At 43.9% G+C, this 18,168-nt stretch overlaps 1 protein-coding gene across 7 annotated transcripts in view; it reads right to left on the bottom strand.

Annotated features, from left to right (window-relative positions):
* DENND2B (DENN domain containing 2B) overlaps positions 1-18,168 on the bottom strand; it is a 180,453-nt gene that overhangs the window by 57,518 nt on the left and 104,767 nt on the right. For 5 of the 7 annotated variants that reach the window (XM_058446361.1, XM_058446359.1, XM_032166664.2 and 2 more), the window contains one exon: positions 68-172. In XM_058446361.1, coding sequence (XP_058302344.1) covers positions 68-147 — 80 coding nt within the window. In that variant the 5' untranslated portion in view covers positions 148-172. Of the gene's footprint in view, positions 1-67; positions 173-15,980; positions 16,194-17,359; positions 17,404-18,168 lie in introns of those variants that run through there. The other 2 variants (XM_058446362.1, XM_058446363.1) reach the window with 2 other exon arrangements.

Below are 18,168 nucleotides of genomic sequence, written 5' to 3'. Positions count from 1 at the left end.
TTTGGAGGGATCCCACCCAGGACCTAGGTCCCTTGATGCCACCTCCCACAAGTGCTCCCTTACCCACCTGCTCAGAGTCCCCCGAGGGGCCTTAGTGCCTCCAGCTCCGTGGGTGATGCTGGAATTCTTGTTGGCAGTCATGGTCATTTCGGCTCTCTGCAAACCCAGAGCCCTGCAAAGACGACAATGCCGGTAAGCCAAGTTTCTATAGGCAGCCAAAAGCATCTTGAACATCTTCCAGATGACCTCCAAAAGTGCCAAGAGGGTGTCTGTGGCAGGTAGTAGAAACTGCTTTCCTACTTAATGTTTAACTCCATGTGTTACAGCTTAAGAGCCCCCAAGAAACCCCTGGCCTGGAATAGGGAAGAGTGTGAGCTAATTTGATTGTGAGTGCACCAATCAGCACTCTGTGTCTAGCTCAAGGTTTGTGAACACACCAATCAGCACCCTGTGTCTAGCTCAGGGCTTGTGGATGCAGCAATCAGCACTCTGTATCTAGCTAATCTGGCGGGGACTTGGAGAATCTTTATGTCTAGCTAAGGGATTGTAAATACACCAATCAGCACTCTGTATCTAGCTCAAGGTTTGTAAATGCACCAATCAGCACTCTGTGTCTAGCTCAGGGTTTGTAAATACATCAGTCAACACTCTGTATCTAGCTAATCTAGTGGGGACGTGGAGAACTTTTGTGTCTAGCTCAGGGTTTATAAATGCACCAATCAGCACCCTGTCAAAATGGACCAATCAGCTCTCTGTAAAACAGACCAATCGACTCTCCGTAGAATGGACCAATCAGCAGGATGTGGGTGGGGCCAGATAAGGGAATAAAAGCAGGCTGCCCAAGCCAGCAGTGGCAACCCGCTCGGGTCCCCTTCCACACTGTGGGAGCTTTGTTCTTTCGCTCTTTGCAATAAATCTTGCTGCTGCTCACTCTTTGGGTCCACACTGCCTTTATGAGCTGTAACACTCACCGCGAAGGTCTGCAGCTTCACTCCTGAGCCAGTGAGACCACGAACCCACCAGAAGGAAAAAAACTCCAAACACATCCGAACATCAGAAGGAACAAACTCCGGACACACCGCCTTTAAGAACTGTAACACTCACCGCGAGGGTCCGCGGCTTCATTCTTGAAGTCAGTGAGACCAAGAACCCACCAATTCTGACACAATTTCACAGAAAACAAAATAAACAAAGAAGCCCAAGAAACTCCATCTCCATCCATCTCTCCTCTTTCCTTAAGTTAGAGTTTCCTTAAACTTCTATCATTCTGTACAGTCCATGGTTTTTGCCATATTTGCATACCTCCTGACATACTATTTATTCAATATTTTTCTTGAATATACTTGAAACTGACTTCCTTTTCCTAAAAAGAAAAAAGTAACCTCATTCTAAACAATAAACTATTCATTCAACAAATATTTACTGAGCACCCATGTCCAAGGCAAATGTGATCCAGCAAAGAGTAATACAAAGTCTCTGACCTCATGCAGCTTACATCCCAGTGGGGAAAAACAGACAATGAGCACACATGAATTATCACGTGTGTGATAATAAGTGTACCTTCATGTGTAATATGTAAGGTGATGATAAGTGGAATGAAAAAAAATTAAGTATGGTTGAGCCGGGAGTGGTGGCTCACACCTGTAATCCCAGCACTTTGGGAGGCCAAGGCAGGCAGTTCACTTGAGGTCAGGAGTTCAGACCAGCCTGGGCAACATGGTGAAACCCCTTCTCTACTAAAAATACAAAAATCAGCCAGGTGTGGTGGCAGGCAGCTGTAATCTCAGCTACTTGGGAGGCTGAGGCAGGAGAATTGCTTGAACCTGGGAGGAGGAGGTTGCAGTGAGACAAGATTGCACCACTGCACTCCAGCCTGGGTGACAGGGCAAGATTCTGTCTCAATAAAAAAAAAAGAGAGAGAAAAAAAAACTTAAGCAAGGTAGAGGGAAAGAGAGTGGTGAAGAGGGTATCTTATTTTAAATAAGATGTTCAGGGAAAACCATTACGATAAAGTAACATTTGAGTACACATCATGAAATTGAGAGCTAAAAGTGCTAATCATTTTTTCTAATACCCATTAAAATAAAAGTAATATACATTAAGGTATTTAAATATTTAAAAGTAAAAAATGTTCATGTACCATATATTCTTAGCTAATATATCACAATGGTAAATGCACTATCCTTTCAGGAACATTATTTTATGCCAAGTAATAAAAGGAATATGAAGATTAAAATTTAAGAGTGCATTTGGGTTGGAAAGAAGGAAGTAAAATTATCTCCATTTGCAAATGGCATGATTTTGTACGTAGAAAATCCTAAGGATTCCACTAAAAAACCTATTAAACTGCTGAGTGGGTTCAAGTAAGTGTGCAGGATACAAAATCAATATTAAAGATCAATTTTGGGACAGGCGTGGTGGCTCACACTTGTAATTCCAGCACTTTGGGAAGCCAAGGCAGGCAGATCCCTTGAGCCCAGGAGTTCAAGACCAGCCTGGCCAACATGGCAAAACCCCATCTCTACTAAAGATACAAAAATTAGCCAAGTGTGGTGGTGCATGCCTGTAATCCCAGTTACTCGGGAGGCTGAGGCATGAAAGTAACTTGAACCTGGGAGGCAGAGGTTGTAGTAAGCCAAGATTGCAACACTGCACTCCAGCCTGGGTAACAGAGCAAGACTCTGCCTCCAAAAAGAAAAAAAAATCAATTTTATTTCTATATACTAACAATGAACAATCTGAAAATGAAATTAAGAAAACAATTCTATTAACAATAGCAGCAAAAATAATAAATCACTTAGAAATAAAAGGAATGCAAGACATGTATACTGTAAATTATAAAACATCGTTGAAAGAAATTAAAGACTAAAAAATGAAAAGACATACCATATTCATGGATCGGAAAATTTAATATTGTTAAGATGGCAATTCTCCCTAAATTGATTTACAGACTCAATAGAATACCCATCAAAATCCCAGCTAGCTTCTTTTCAGAAATTGACAAGCTGATCCTAAAATTTTATGGAAATGCAAGGGATACAGGACAGCCAAAACAATCTTGAAAAAGAACAAAGTTAGAAGACTCTGAGTTGCCAATTAAAAAAAAATACTAAAAAGTAACCAAGACAGTGCAGTACTGACATAAGAACAGAAATAGAGATCAATACAACAGAATCCAGAGTCCAGAAATAATCCCTTACATTTATGGTCAACAGATTTTCAATAAGGATGCCAAGACAATTCATGGGGAAAGAAGTGTCTTTTCAACAAACTGTGCTGAGAAAACTGGATATCCATATACAAAAGAATAAAGTAGGGCCCCACCTCATACCATATTTAAAAATAAAGTAAAAAATGTAGTATAGCCCTAAATGTAAGAGCTACAATTACAAAAGCAAAGCTAGAAGAAAACAGAAGTAAATCTTTATGACATTGGATTAGGCAATGGTTTCTTAGATATAACACCAAAAGCACACACACACACACACACACACACACACACACACACACACACAAAAGGAAAAAGGACATGAATTGTATTATGTCAAAGTAAAGAACTTTTGTGCTGTAAGCAATACCATCAAGAAAGTGAAAAGACAGCCTAAATAATGGGAGAAATTTTTTGCAAATCATGTATCTGCTAAGAAACTTGTATCCAGAATATATAAAGCATTCTTTCAACTCAATAATAAAAAAGCAACCCAATTAAAAATTAGACAAAGAATTTGGAACAGAAATTCTCCAAAGATAGAAACTTGGCCAATAAGCATATGAAACAATGCTCAATATCATTAGTCATTAGGGATATACAAATCAAAAACACATGAGATATTACTTCACATCCACTAGGATTGCTATAACAAAAAAAGACAGATAAAAACAAATGCTAGTGAGACTGCAGAGAAATTGGAACTTCCATTCCTTGCTGGTAGAAATGTAAAATGGCACAGCCACTCTGGAAAACAATTTGGTAGTTCCTCAAAAAGTTATACTCAGAGTTACTATATAAACCAGGATGACCCACTCCTAGGTATCTGTTCAGAAGAAATGAAAATATATGTCCACACAGGACAGACATGTACACCCATAGGTCTTCCCTGCAGTGGAGCGCTATTTATTTCACAGCCAAGAATAGTGCAGAATTTGTCATCCCTGAAGGAGATAGAGTCAAAAAGTACAAGAAGTGAATGACTGACTACTATACTCAATTTTGTTATTATTATCAATTAACTTATTTTAATTGTCAAATAAAAATGATATGTGTTTATGGTGTACTATATGTTGTTTTGAAATATGCATACGTGGTGGAATGGCTAAATCCAGCTAATTAAAAAAAAAAAAAGAAAATATATGTCCACACAATCACTTGTACATAAATGTTCATAACAGAATTACTCATAGTAGCCAAAAAGTAGACCTAACCCAAATGTCCATCAACTGATGATAAACAAAATGTGGTATATATCAATACAATGGAATATTATTCAGACATAAAATGGAGTAAAGTACTGATACATTCTACAACATGAATAAACCTTGATTCCACTTTTGTGAAATGTCCAGAACAGGCAAATCTATAGAGACAGAAAGCAAACTAGGAGCTGCCTAGCACTGGTTGAGGGTGGCAGAATGGGACATGGCTGACAGGAGTATGGGGTTTCTTTTTGGGGTGACAAAAATGTTCTAGAATTAGACAGTGGTAATGGTTGTACAACTCTTGTGAATATATTAAAAATCATTACATTATATCAATGAATTTTACAGCATGTTAATTACATCTCAATATAGACGTTAAAACAAGAGCTAAATAAATCTTTTTAAGTGCCTTGGAGAGTGGGTGTGAGGGACAACACAAACGACACATCAAGCACATTTCCAATGTCAAGGTGCACCACAGCCTAGGTGAACACCACCATCACGGAAGCTGAACAGTTCACAAACAGTAGTTCTCTCCCTCTGATTGGCATCCTCCATCACATTGGCCAAAATGAAGTATATCTGGATGTGAACGTTAAACATATTTATTTATGGCCACTGATGACCTTAATCCTGGAGACCATCTTATTACCTTGGTGCAAATAAGTGATTGGTTTTGATGATAAAAATAAGTCAAGTCCTAATTCTTGATACCATTTATACTTCTTTCCTAATCTCAAGATGAAATGTACTAGCTCTAATTTTAACTTTGCATAAGCTCTCAGGGTTGTGGTTTTAGTGATGGTGATAGGGTAACTGGAAAGAGCAGAAGCAGCCAGTAGGCAGGGGATGATTAGCTGATGGTGACAGCAATGAAACATCCCTCCAAGGTGAATACGGCAGATGCTTCTGGAAAAAGGAAACCAACTCTCAGCCTCACTTTCACCCTTCATAAAATGGAGTTGGTCCAGCTAACTTTTTTCTTTTTGGTAGAGATGGGGTTTCTTTATGTTGCCCAGGCTGGTCTCGAACTGCTGGTCTCAAGTGATCCTCCCACCTCAGCCTCCCAAAGTGCTGGGATTACAGGCATGAGCCACCATACTTGGCCCTATAAATTTAAGTCTATATTAATAGCATAACATTAGTGATGATGATGATGATGATGATAAAGTCAATCTTGCCCCCAGGGCATCTATGCACACTGACTCTAGTTCTCTCTACCTGTACCAGCCCAGTGCCAAGTAAAGTGCTTGGCATATCATATTGCTATATGTACAACAGAGAAGGGAGACAGGACGTTTTCTCAGGACAGTTTTCAGGGTCCTCAGGAAGCACAGTGCTATAGGAATCAACTTGCTAAGCATCAGTTTTCAGCTGTAGCAATGGTCACAATAACCATCACCATCCATGAAAACAACACTTGACCTGCTCTATCAGCTTCAGGGCAGCCCCTTGGAGAAAAGGCAAAAGATCTGTGGCATGACCAGAAACTGAAACATGTTAAAAGAACATGATGAAAACATATTCTTTCTTTCCCTGAATTTCTGCTTTTAGGAGGGTAGACTCACTGCTCTGAAATGCTATCATGCAGTTGTATATGAGAACACAGAGCCAACTTACTAAGAAAGAGAAATGTAGTTGACTCTGACATCTGGGTGGCTAAGAAGAAAAATCCTGTGAAGATGTAACCAAGAAAGAAGCAGAACAAAATTGCTTCCAGGCCCATGACAGGGACCCTTAGTCACATTTCTCCAAGAGTACAGCTGCCATTCTCAGAAGTGGCCTGGGAATTCAGGCATCTTGAGCCAGCACTGCTGAGAACCTCACAAGGGCGCACTAGGTTAGAAACACAGATGCCTACTCACCAACCTCCCCAGCAACTGCTCTCTCTGGGCCAGGTCTATCAGGGTCAGAGAATAATTTGGGACTTGAGGAGCTGAAGGCCAGTTAACCCTTTACACCTGAAGCTCAGGCTTGAGGACTCTCAGCATTCTGGCTTCCTGGGCTACACCATTTCTCCCCACCTCCTACAAGCAGCCCCAGGCCCTCATCTAAGCTTTTAGCCTGATATCCTGGCTAGTCAGACTGCAGGGAGAGAAGATGCTCCTAAAGCAGAGGAAATGCCCGTGGGAATGGAGCAGAGACTCAAGCATGATGAGAGGCTTCTTTGCTAGTTCCCAGGCCCTCGATGGCAACGTCTAGGCAGAAACTGCATGTTTAGAAAAGGAAATTGTTCAATTAGCATATACCATCAACCCAAAGTTCCTCAAAAACACAGCTCTGACAAATTATAGACAACTATCTGAAGAGTTACAATCCAGAGAAAGTAATAATAAGGTACCTCTGGAACCTTTCTACCAACTGCATCCAGACAAAGAGGCACAGTCGCAGGCCCCGAGGGGCAGTGGGAAAAACACCTGCCTTGAGTCCAGCCCTGCCTCTGACAACTGCTAGTTATGTGACCTTGCTCCAGTGAGTGTCAAAGACTCACTTTGTCACTATAACAGCCATAATAGCAACATGACCTACCTCCCATGATTGCCCTGTCTGGCAATAGAAGCTTAAAAAACGTTTGTTCTTCCAGATCACACTTCCTTAGGTATTTGGAAGACAACCTCTCCATTCCCAAGTCCGAGTCATCTTTCAGACTCCCTAGTACTATCATTCCATTCACTGACCCTATGTGAGGCACTGTGCAAGGTGCTAGGATATTAACATGGAAGACACAGTCCCTGCCCTGGAGAAGCTAACTGTGAAGGGAGACAAGAAAGTAAAAAGTGGACTCCAGGAAGGCCTCATCAGGAGGTGACATTTGGATTAAGCCTTAATCTGTTACCCACAGTAAGGGGACCTAAGGAAAAGCAAAGGAGCATTTATTATGAGACACGCTGCTAGACTTTTTATACATGTAATTATAACAGCTAAAGTTACAAGCACTTCACGTGTATTAAGCCATTTAACCCTTTAACGACCCTGTGAGGTGGGTACTATTAATATTTCACAGGGTTAGTTACACTTTACCAGGGAAACCAAGATAGAGAACAGTTAACTAGCTTGCTCCAGGACACATGGCTAGAAAGGGGCAGGGATTTATGCCCAGGTGGCCTGCACCAGCTCTGGGCCAGGACCCTGTACTGCCTCCAACTGTCTTCTAATTTAGTTCTCACCATTCTACAAGGTAGTGATAATATAGTCTCCTTTTTTCTGATTAGGAAATTTAAATTCAGAGAAATTAAATGACTGGACCAAGATCACTCAGCTAGTGAAGGAACAAAGCAGGAATGTAGACCCAGCTCTGTCTCACTCCATTGTCCACTTATTTTCTTTAACATTGATGGGGTGCTTTAAATTGCAGAGTCCCAGGCCCCAACTACTGAATGGGAATCTGTGGGGATGGGGCCTAGGAATCTGCATTTTAGTAAGCACTTTAAACCAGGCTTATATGCCCTGAAGTGAAAAAACTTGTGTCCCACAGCATGTTCTCTAGGGACTTAGTGGGGTCACGACTCACCATCTTCCCAAGAATCTGCCTAGCTATGTGCAACTAAAAGATGGGTACTCAGACCCTCTTCCTCCTCCCCCCATCCCATTAGCTTCTTCCACCACACAGAGAACCACTGGCCCTCAACCACAAAGGAACATGCACACCACAGGATCCAGTGAAAGCATTACCAATGGCTCATCTAAGCCATTTCCTCAGTCTCCAGGTGTGCTCCGTCTTCCTGTACTTTGAAATTACTCTTCCTGCCACCCATTCTGATCTCTTTGCTTGCTTTCTCCTCATTTCTAAACTCCTGGGAAAAAGAGTTTACATCAGAAGTCATACACTGGTGGTCTGCAGAAGCAAAATCACGTCTCATTTGGCCTTCCTTTTATTTTTAAATAATCTGAATTAGTTGTCAAGCTTAAGAAAGCAGGTGAATAGAAAGAAAAATTCAGATTCTAGCTTGTTTTGAAAAATGAGAAAATTTACCATCACTGTGTGCACTCCTGTATGACAACAGTGGGCCAGAGCTAAGCACAAGTGGCCCAGTTAGATGCAGCGGCTCCCTCCACCGCAGCGCTGTGCCTCCTCATCCATGGCCTCCACCTGGTCCACTCGGCTCCAACCTGACCTCCCAACCAGCAGGTAAGTGTCGCAGCTCTCTAGCCTGCGTCCCAGCAGGAAGAGTTAGGACGCACGGCATTGGCAATAGCCACACAAAACCTCCTGGACGGCTGGGCAGGAGCAGTGCAGGGCACAGCCTCTTGGCTGCTTGAAACCCCCATCAATTCCCCTCACTGCCACAGGAAGAAAGACCTCTTGGAAGGCTGACAGCTTTTGCTCAGTCCAGCCTCCACCAGGCAACTCTCTAGCATCCTGAGTGCTCCTTCTCCTTCTGACCCGATCCCATCACCTGATCCACAGCGGCTCTCTCAAAAGTCCAAGAAGGGACCGATGAGAGCTCAGTCTCTGAAGGGAGCTCTTTCTGAGGGGTGCCCCACCTCTAAGAATGGACCTTCCTATCCTAGAGCAAAAAACCTATCTGTCCTTGTTTAGGTGACATTTCTAAATGTCTGTCTGATACTTTTCTGCAGGCATAACTGTGGATGTGACAGTATGCCTTGCTCTTGAAGCAGGAGACAGCTGAGCCCTGAGTGAAGAGGAAGAAATGCAAGCATTTGGAGGAAAGCCTCCCATTCTGCTGAGGTTGATGTCACCACTGAGAGGCAACGTAAACATTGCCCAGCACTCTGCTTTATAGCCGAGGTAAGAAGTCAAGACGCCCGAAAATAGGAAACCTCTCGACCACATGAGAGAATTTCTGCTACATCTATGTTCCACTACTCTCCTAAGCAATTCTGCTCACGTGGAAGTCAAAGTTTAGGCAGCAGCCTAAAGGGACAGAGAAGGTGGGAACGGGAACAGAGCTCTTGTGTGTGTTCTGAGAACATGGTGAGAGCCAGGAGAGGACCATCAGTACAATGACAGTATAGTGACCCAACAGTGTGCAGCTGTGGCCTGATTGCCCTGGGACCAACCTGCCTACTCATCCTGCCCAGCAAACATCTCCTCAGACCCTCTTTACCTTCTTGCCAACTCCTTCCTGTACCTCTCCTCATCCATGGGCCCTGGCCAAGGACATGAGGAACAGACTGGCAGCTCCCCAGAGGAGGGCTGCCAAGAGTCTCAGCAACCAATACTGGCCCTCAGATTCTAAGGAGCTTAACAAATGCAACTAAATCAGGATGATCCTTCTCCGCATGGGACTTCAACCTCACCCTCAGCACTTGTGTCTTCTGGATCCTCCCATCAGCCCCTGTTCTTCCTGAAGCAGCGAGGCCCCCTGCTAAATTCCTGTGGAAAAGCTCCCCTGCTTTCTAGAAAGAGCTAAGCCCACCAATGCTATAAGCAAAAGGCACAGCCCCTCTCTGCCTAACCTCCCGACTGATTGACCACTTGCCTGGTTCTCAAAGGGATAAAAGGGCTCCTAGAAACATACTAAGAAAGAACCTGAGAAAAAGCTATGGCCCCTTTCCTTCTATCTTCTCAGTGCTGCCTCCATTCTCTCCCTGCCATACCTCCCTTTCCCCCACCTGCCCACACAACCCAGAGCCGCTGCAAGCTTCAGTAACCTTAGATTAAGTTCCTTGTAAGTACCCAAACCAAGGTTCTCAAAAATGTGAGCTTTCACCTGTAATCCCAGCACTTTGGGAGGCAGAGGTAGGAGGATTGTTTGAGCCCAGGAGTTTGAGACCAGCCTAGGCAACAGAGCAAGACCCTGTCTTTACTAAAAATAAAAAATTAGCAGGATGTGGTGATGCACACCTGTAGCCCCAGCTACTTGGGAGCCTGATGGGGGAGGATCACTTGAGCCCAGAAGTCCAAGGCTGCAGTGAGCTATAATCATGACACTGCACTCCAGCCTGGGTGACAGAGTCAGACCCTGTGAGAAGAAAAGAAAAGGAAAAAAAAGAAGAGAAGAGAAGAGAAGAGAAGAGAAGAGAAGAGAAGAGAAGAAAAGAAAATTAAAGAAAAGAAAAGAAAAGAAGTGACAGGAAGGATTTTCTCAAGACCGTCCCATTCCCTACAAAACAGTAAACCCTTTTCTCCTTCACTACTTCTATACACATTGTAAATCTTATATCTTCTCCATTCCAGCCCCAGGTCCAAAAAGCCCTTCAAGTAAAAACGTAGTGGGGATAATGAGCCTGGTCAAGTGGAGAGGAATCAACATTTGTTTTGCTGGGAGGTCAGAGGATAGGTGGGTAAACAGGTCCCCGTGAGGCTGAAATCTCCCTCAATCAGCCACAGGAAAGACAATTTTTTGTTGTTGCATAATAATCAGAAAAAAAAGTAAGAACTTTTTCCATCTCTTCACTGTCCACTTATCATTCCCACATCCTCTTTCCCAACCCTCCTCCTCAAAGAGAGCCCTTTAAGTCTGCTTTTTCAACCTCAACCATTTTTCAATCCCTTCTCCTGCCAGATGGTCCTTCTCCACTTCAGTGCAGATCCTGCAGAGGTTTAAAGCTGGGTTTAAACACTTCCTGAAAGCCTGAATTGGAGTGAGGGCTTGTTAGGCAATTTCAGGCCAAAGGAAATCTGGCTGTTTCTCACATAGTTTTAAAAACCTAGACATGGCTGTTGGTGCCATTCTGGAAACTCAGCCTCTCAGCAAGTGGCTTATCCTAGCTCTGTCAAGACTATGGCACCTACTCTGCCGAATGTCTTGTCACCACTTGGAAAAAGAAGGCAGATTGGAAGCCTGATCCATAAAAAACCCTGCTCCTGGGGACCAACCACTGCCCTCTTTCACTCTGGCAAGGAGAACATGGTGGGTCCTGCAATTTCGACGATCCAGAGGCCACAGTCCTATCTCAGAGCAGCACCTTCACTCTGGCCAGCCACATCTCACTGGATGACATTTCCTGCACATGCCAGGAATGTTTATGCCGCCAAGCTTTTGTTCAACCAATTCCTTTGATTTTTCAGTGTCCCTTGCCCCTCATTCTTTCTTAAATATCCAGTTCAAGTGTCAACTTCTTCCTGACTCTAAGTCCTGACCTCCTTCTCACCCTTCCCATGCTCTCTGGTCTAGCTGAGCTCAACTTGACTGATGGCAAGCTGCCTCCCCTGCTCTAGAAGAAACTTATCATCCACAAGCTGCACCTTCTCCATGTAAGACTAGGAAATAATAAAGGCTAAAGGGACTGGGCAAAATACTAATACCTCCGTTTTACCACAGATAGCTTAGGGAGACTACTCCACCTCTATAATGAGAACACAAAGACCAATGAGAAGCCATCTATAAAGAACAGTGAGTACTCAGAGCCCAGTGGTACTGGAAGTCTCTGGGCTGGGGTTTAGCTTTCCCTCCAGCTCTCAACTTCAGCACCTCCTCCCTCATCCTCACTCTATTTTAGCTGCCTCTGCTTCTGATTTCACTAAGAACAGATCCTCAATGAGCTACACCCATCACATGTACTCTCCACCAGCATCACGGCTTCTGTCACCCCATCTATTCCAAACTCTCAAAACCATAGCTCCCATTACTCAAAGTAAAAGCCAAAATCTTTACAATGACTTATAAGGCCCTCCATTGTCTGGTCCCTTTTATATCTCTGGCCCCATTTCAACTATTCTTTCTCCTTCACTCTCTCCACTCCAGCCACACTGTCCGCTTACCGTGTGCTCAAACACACCAGGTGTGTTCCTACCCCAGGGCCTTCACACCTGCTGTACGCTGTAAGTAGAACTGCCCTCCCTAGATAGGGTGAACAGCAGTTGGGCTCCACAGTCCAGGACCATCTCTAGTTCCCTCTGGCCTTCCCAGTGAAGGGTCTGACCCACTTGCAGCAACCACAACCACACAGAAAATTCAAAAGGAGGCCTCCCCCTGTGAAAACCCAAACGATTCTGGGCAGGAGTAGCTTCAGCCCAAGAACTCAACTAAAATTGCTCTCTGAAAAGCTTATAAGACCGGGCCCAGTGGCTCATGCCTGTAATCCCAGCACTTTGGGAGGCCAAGGCGGGTGGATCACCTGAGGTCGGGAGTTTGAGACCAGCCTGACCAACATGGAGAAATCTTAGCTCTACTAAAAATACAAAATTAGCCAGGCATGGTGGCACATGCCTGTAATCCTAACTACTTGGGAGGCTGAGGCAGGAGAATTGCTTGAACCCGGGAGGCAGAGGTTGCGGTGAGCCAAGATCGCACCATTACACTCCAGCCTGGGCAACATGAGCAAAACTGCATCTCAACAAAAAAAAAAAAAAAAAGAAAACATTATAATGACTTTCCTATTATACTGTGCAAAAGGTACTTTCTCTGGGCTTAATGAATTCCAGCACCTTCCTTTCCTGATGTCTACTGTTTTGGACACTGCTGATCAGCCCTCCCTGAAACACTGTAATGTAGTTAACTCTCAATCTGGAGCACACCCGCAGAGTGTGAAAGATCTTTATATTCATTAAAAGAGGACGCAGGTTAAGAAAGGTTGGGAAGTAGTGTAGGAGAACTAAAGAAAGAGAGATAGGTGAGGGCATTTCATTTACTTATTTACTGGAACCCCTTGAGGGGATCTTTCCAGCCAGGCCCCCATGTTGCTGTGCCATGCTCTGGTCCTTGCCCTTGAGCAGCTCCCCACCCTGTCTGAGATGGATAAGTAAAGATTCTGGTACAACGTAACAAGAGCTGTGATATAAGTATGAACACAGAGCTCTGGGAGAGAGGAGAAAGGCATCTAATCAGGTGGAAGGATGGATGCTGGGGAGGATTTCTAGAGGAGACAGGAAATTATGGGCTGAGTCTTGCAGGACTGGAAGAGATAAAAGAAGGCAGAAGAAAAAACAAGAAGAAAAACCATAAACAAATGCCAAGGAGATCTTGGAGCGAGTGGAGATTTCTTAGAAGGAAACAAAAAGTGATAACCATAATGAAAAACACTGACAAATTAGACTACATTAAATAAGAACTTTGTTCATTTAACAAATGCCATACAGAGAGTGAAAAGCAAACCAACAGAGTATAAGACACTGTACTCAGTAGACCATCCAACCAAGAACTCATATCCAGAATATATGAGGAACTTTTACAATAAAAAACAACTCAAAAGAAAAATGGCGCAAGAGTAGAACAGATACTTCACCAGAGAGGATACCCAAACAGTGTAGAGATATATGAAAAGGTATCCAACTTTATTAGTCATCAACAAAATGCAAATTATAACTGAGATGTGATACCCATTAACATACCCACTGGAATGGATAAAATGAAAAAGAAAATACCTACTGTTGGCAAGGATGTGAAGCAACTGGAATTCTCAAACACTGACAGAGGAAGTGTAAATCAATACTACCACTTTGGAATAACGTTGGGTATTATATACTAAAGCTAAATATAGGTATAACCCATGACCCAGCAATTCCTTTCTTAGTTTCATACCCATCAGAAATGCATACACATGCGTACTAAAAGACAAGTATGAGAATGTGCATAACGACACTGTTCATAATGGCTATAAACTAAAAACTCAAATGCTCATAATCAGAAGAAGAGAAGGCAAATTTTGGTATTTTACATAATGATTACTATACAGCAATGAGAATGAACATCTACAGCTACACACAACATGGATAAATCTCTCCATTATTCTGAATAAAAGAGCCAGAAACCAAGAATACATACTAGATGAGCCTATTTATAGAAAACAATAAAACCCAAAAATAAATCAATGCTATTAGAAGACAGGAGAATGGTTACTCATCGGAAGACTGGAGAGAGATTCTGGGATATTGATAATAATCTGTTTCTTGATCTGAGTGTTGGTTACATGGGTTCAGTTGTAAAAATTTGTTGACTTGGATACATATATACATTCATGTTGTATGATATACTTCATTAAAAAGTTTAATATAGCAAGCAGGATACAGAGCTCAGCAGATTTGGGAACATTAGATCCACAGAGCAAAGTTATTAAGAAGCAGTAGAGAGGCCAGGTGCAGTGGCTCAAGCCTGGAATCCCAGCACTTTGGGAGGCCGAGGTGGGTGGATCACGTGAGGTCAGGAGTTTGAGACCAGCCTGGCCAACATGGTGAAACCCTGTCTCTACTAAAAATACAAAAATTAGCTGGGCATGAAGGCAGGTGCCTGTAATCCCAGCTACTCAGGAGGTGGGGGCATGAGAATCACTAGAACCCAGTAGGCAGAGGTTGCAGTGAGCCAAAATCGTGCTACTGCACTCCAGCCTGGGCAACAGAGCGAGAATCAGTCTCAGAAAAGAAAAAAAAAGAAGCAGTAGAGGGTAACTCTGGAACTGCAGATCTTAGATCATAGGGCTCAATTTCCCTTTGGAGGAAAGTTCTTTTTTCCTCAAATTTGGAAGTAGAAGAAGAAAGCACACCTATATAGCCAGGCTCTGCTGGTTCTATGCATGTATTTAGCTTGTGTAATCTTAGTTACAACTATATGAAATAGACGCTATTATTTCCATTTTATGGATGAAGAAGCTGAGGCTGAAAGGTTAAGTAATTTGCCTAGAGTTTCATAAGCAGCAGACCCCAGAGTATGGAGAGGTTGGCATGAGGCTCTGGAAGTGATACCAGAGCACATTAGTTCTTTGGTCTCTGTCATATCTTGTGGCAGGAAGCCACCCTCCATCCCAAGTACACCCCTGCAGCCCCACTCTATCTGGATAAAGAATTAGAAAAGGGGTCGGGCATGATGGCTCACGCCTGTAATTCCAGCACTTTGGGAGGTCAGGAGTTCGAGACCAGCTTGACCAACATGGTGAAGCCCCGTCTCTACTAAAAATACAAAAATTAGATGGGCGTGGTGGTGGGTGCCTGTAATCCTAGCTACTCTGGAGGCTGAGGCAGGAGAATCGCTTGAACCCGGGAGGCAGAGGTTGCAGTGAGCTGAGATCGCGCCATTGCACTCCAGCCTAGGTGACAGAGTGAGACTCTGTCTCAAAAAAAAAAAAAAAAAAGGCCAGGTGCGGTGGCTCACGCCTGTAATCCCAGCACTTTGGGAGGCCGAGGCAGGTGGATCACGAGGTCAGGAGATCAAGACCATCCTGGCTAACACGGTGAAACCCAGTCTCTACTAAAAATGCAAAAAATTAGCCAGGTGAGGTAGCGGGCACCTGTAGTCCCAGCTACTTGGGAGGCTGAGGCAGGAGAATGGCGTGAACCCTGGGGGGCGGAGCCTGCAGTGAGCCGAGATCGTGCCACTGCACTCCAGCCTGGGCGACAGCGAGACTCCATCTCAAAAAAAAAAAAAAGAACTAGAAAAGGATATTAGCAGAAGGTCCAATGCCTGGCCCCTGAATTCTGGTTGTCAAAATCCCATTTTTCTTTAAGCCATCTAGTTCAGAAGGCTCTGAGTCAACAACAAATAAGCGTAAGAGATGCCTATCATCATTCTTCCCCATCTAGAGAAAGGGGCTCACACACACAGACCCTAGTCAAACGAAGACCTTCCCCCTAACAATGCAATCTGCTGGAGCTGAGACTGCAGAGAAAGAGTCTGTCCATCCACCTGCCCAACTCCTTTAAGGGCCATAATGACAACCGAACTTGCCTCTTCTTCCTCCTTTAAACAGAGCAAGTGCTACTTGGCAGTTTCAGGTCTTCGCTTCTCAGACTGTGTGCTGAGGTGCCCCAAAGCACCATGATGAACTCACAGTGATGCTGCTAAATATTTTAAATCTTTGAGGGAAACAGAGCAACACTCAACATTTGTTGAACACCCCATGAGTTCACAGCTTAAACAACAGACTGCATTACATTCTTTTCGATGATGTCATTTCTTTCTGAGGCTGGGTTTTCAGCAGTTGCTGTGATAAAAAGCAAATACCATGTGAAAAGCAATGTGGAACAGGAAATAAGGATGGCACTAATCAATCTGGTTCCAAGGTCTGCTATGCTATGCAGTACCTAATACATCCCATTAATAAGTAATTGTGGTTAAGAATGGAATATAAATATTTTTCCTTTCAATTTCTTACATCATTTTTTTTCAGATGGCTACTCAGTTGTTAGGATATAAATACTTAATTGTTTAAACCTACTTAAGGCCAGGCACGGTGGCTCACCCCTGTAATCCCAGTACTTTGGGAGGCCAAGGCGGGCAGATTACCTGAGGTCAGGAGTTCAAGACCAGCCTAGCCAACATGGTGAAACCCTAATTTTACTAAAAATACAAAAAAATTAGCCAGAAGTGATGGTGCCTGCCTGTAGTCCCAGCTACTAGGGAAGCTGAGGCAGGAGGATCACTTGAACCCGGGAGGCGGAGGATGCAGTGAGCCAACTGCACTCCAGCCCAGGTGACAGAGTAAGACTTCATATAAAAACAAACAAAAAAACCTACTTAAAAAAGAAAACTTAGGTATTTCTTTTGGGCTATGGACACTGTAAAAAAAAAAAAAATTACTGAAACACTAAGGCCCATGAACTAAGAAAGTCTGGGAGTCTGTGCAGCAGGTGTTTTTAAGCCTCTGTTCATGGAGCCAAGAGGAGTTCCCAGGGCAGGCCCAACCCAGCCCCAGAAGTGCGCAGGAGTCAACATTCAGGCCTGTGGCAGCACACTCAGGCTTCCCAGAGTGGCTGGTAGAACAGCCCCTCTGCCTGAACAGAAGTGCCTGCACACCAGTTATCCCTCAGCCCAGGCCCTGCACATCCGCATAAGCCTCACCCTAGGCTCCCAGGCACCCCTATGAACTCCCTCCCTGAAAAGCTCTGTTTAGCTCCAACCTCATGAATAAAACCCAAAGCCAGCCCAGAAGCCTGCCGGCCAGCAGAGGCCTTCCACACACACTCAGACTTGGGCAATGTCCACAAACCAAATCATTAATCCAAAAAGACAGGGAGCAATGGGAACCAAGGAGAGGGCTTCCACTGACAGACCATCCACTGAAAGGCCAACTCAGGCTTTCTGGGTGAAGATCTGCATGAAAATACCTTCTTTGTTCCCATGGGGTTTCTTGCCAGCTATACACCCTCCCTCCATTCTTCCTTGAAGTCACAATCCTCTGTTGGTGACATCACAGTTGTTGATACAATAGCCAACTGTTGTGATGTCACAGGACTCAACTTTTGTCATTTTAGGTGGGGTGCTGGGGTGGAGAATGTGACAGAGGACAAGAATAGAATACAGTTATAGAACTGGAATTCACTTTTTCATGCTAATTTCCCTGATAATGAAGGGCAGTGACTCAGAAAAGGAAAGGCAAGCCTCTGGCAGCAAGGCTGTGTGTAGATTCATCTGTACCAAGGGGAGGATGGTGGGGAGGCAGGGAGGAGACAAAAGAAAAGAATTTCGAATTCCAGGATTGGCCAAATATGAAGATGCTCTTTCTTAGTCTGGCCAAGTCCAGGACCTTCTCTTTCCCTCACCTATCGCCTGAGCCCAGAGTAAGGAGAGGCTCCCGGCTGGAACACTTCCTGGAAATTAATGTGTGGGAGGTGGTATTCTGTTGTAGACTCCCAACTGGCAGAGGGACAGTCAGTTTGGACTGAGTCCTAAGGACAGTGACCAGGATGGAGAGGGCACTCAGAAGCATGTCACAGGAGAAATGACGGAAGGAACTGAGAATGTTTACCCTGGAGAAGAGAAGGCTGTGGAGCGGGCAGGGTGACCATTGGCTTGGGAATTCTGAAAGGCTCTCGTGTGAAAAAGGGATTAGATGTGTTTTCTAGGGTCCCCCAAAGAGACCTCAGAAAATGAGAGACCCAGAGAGGCCAAAATGAAGAAGAAGTTTTAATTCTTA

This window comes from Hylobates moloch, unplaced genomic scaffold (genome assembly GCF_009828535.3).
Source record: "Hylobates moloch isolate HMO894 unplaced genomic scaffold, HMol_V3 SCAFFOLD_11, whole genome shotgun sequence".
NCBI lineage: Eukaryota > Metazoa > Chordata > Mammalia > Primates > Hylobatidae > Hylobates > Hylobates moloch.
This window is presented reverse-complemented; position numbering and strand designations above follow the sequence as displayed.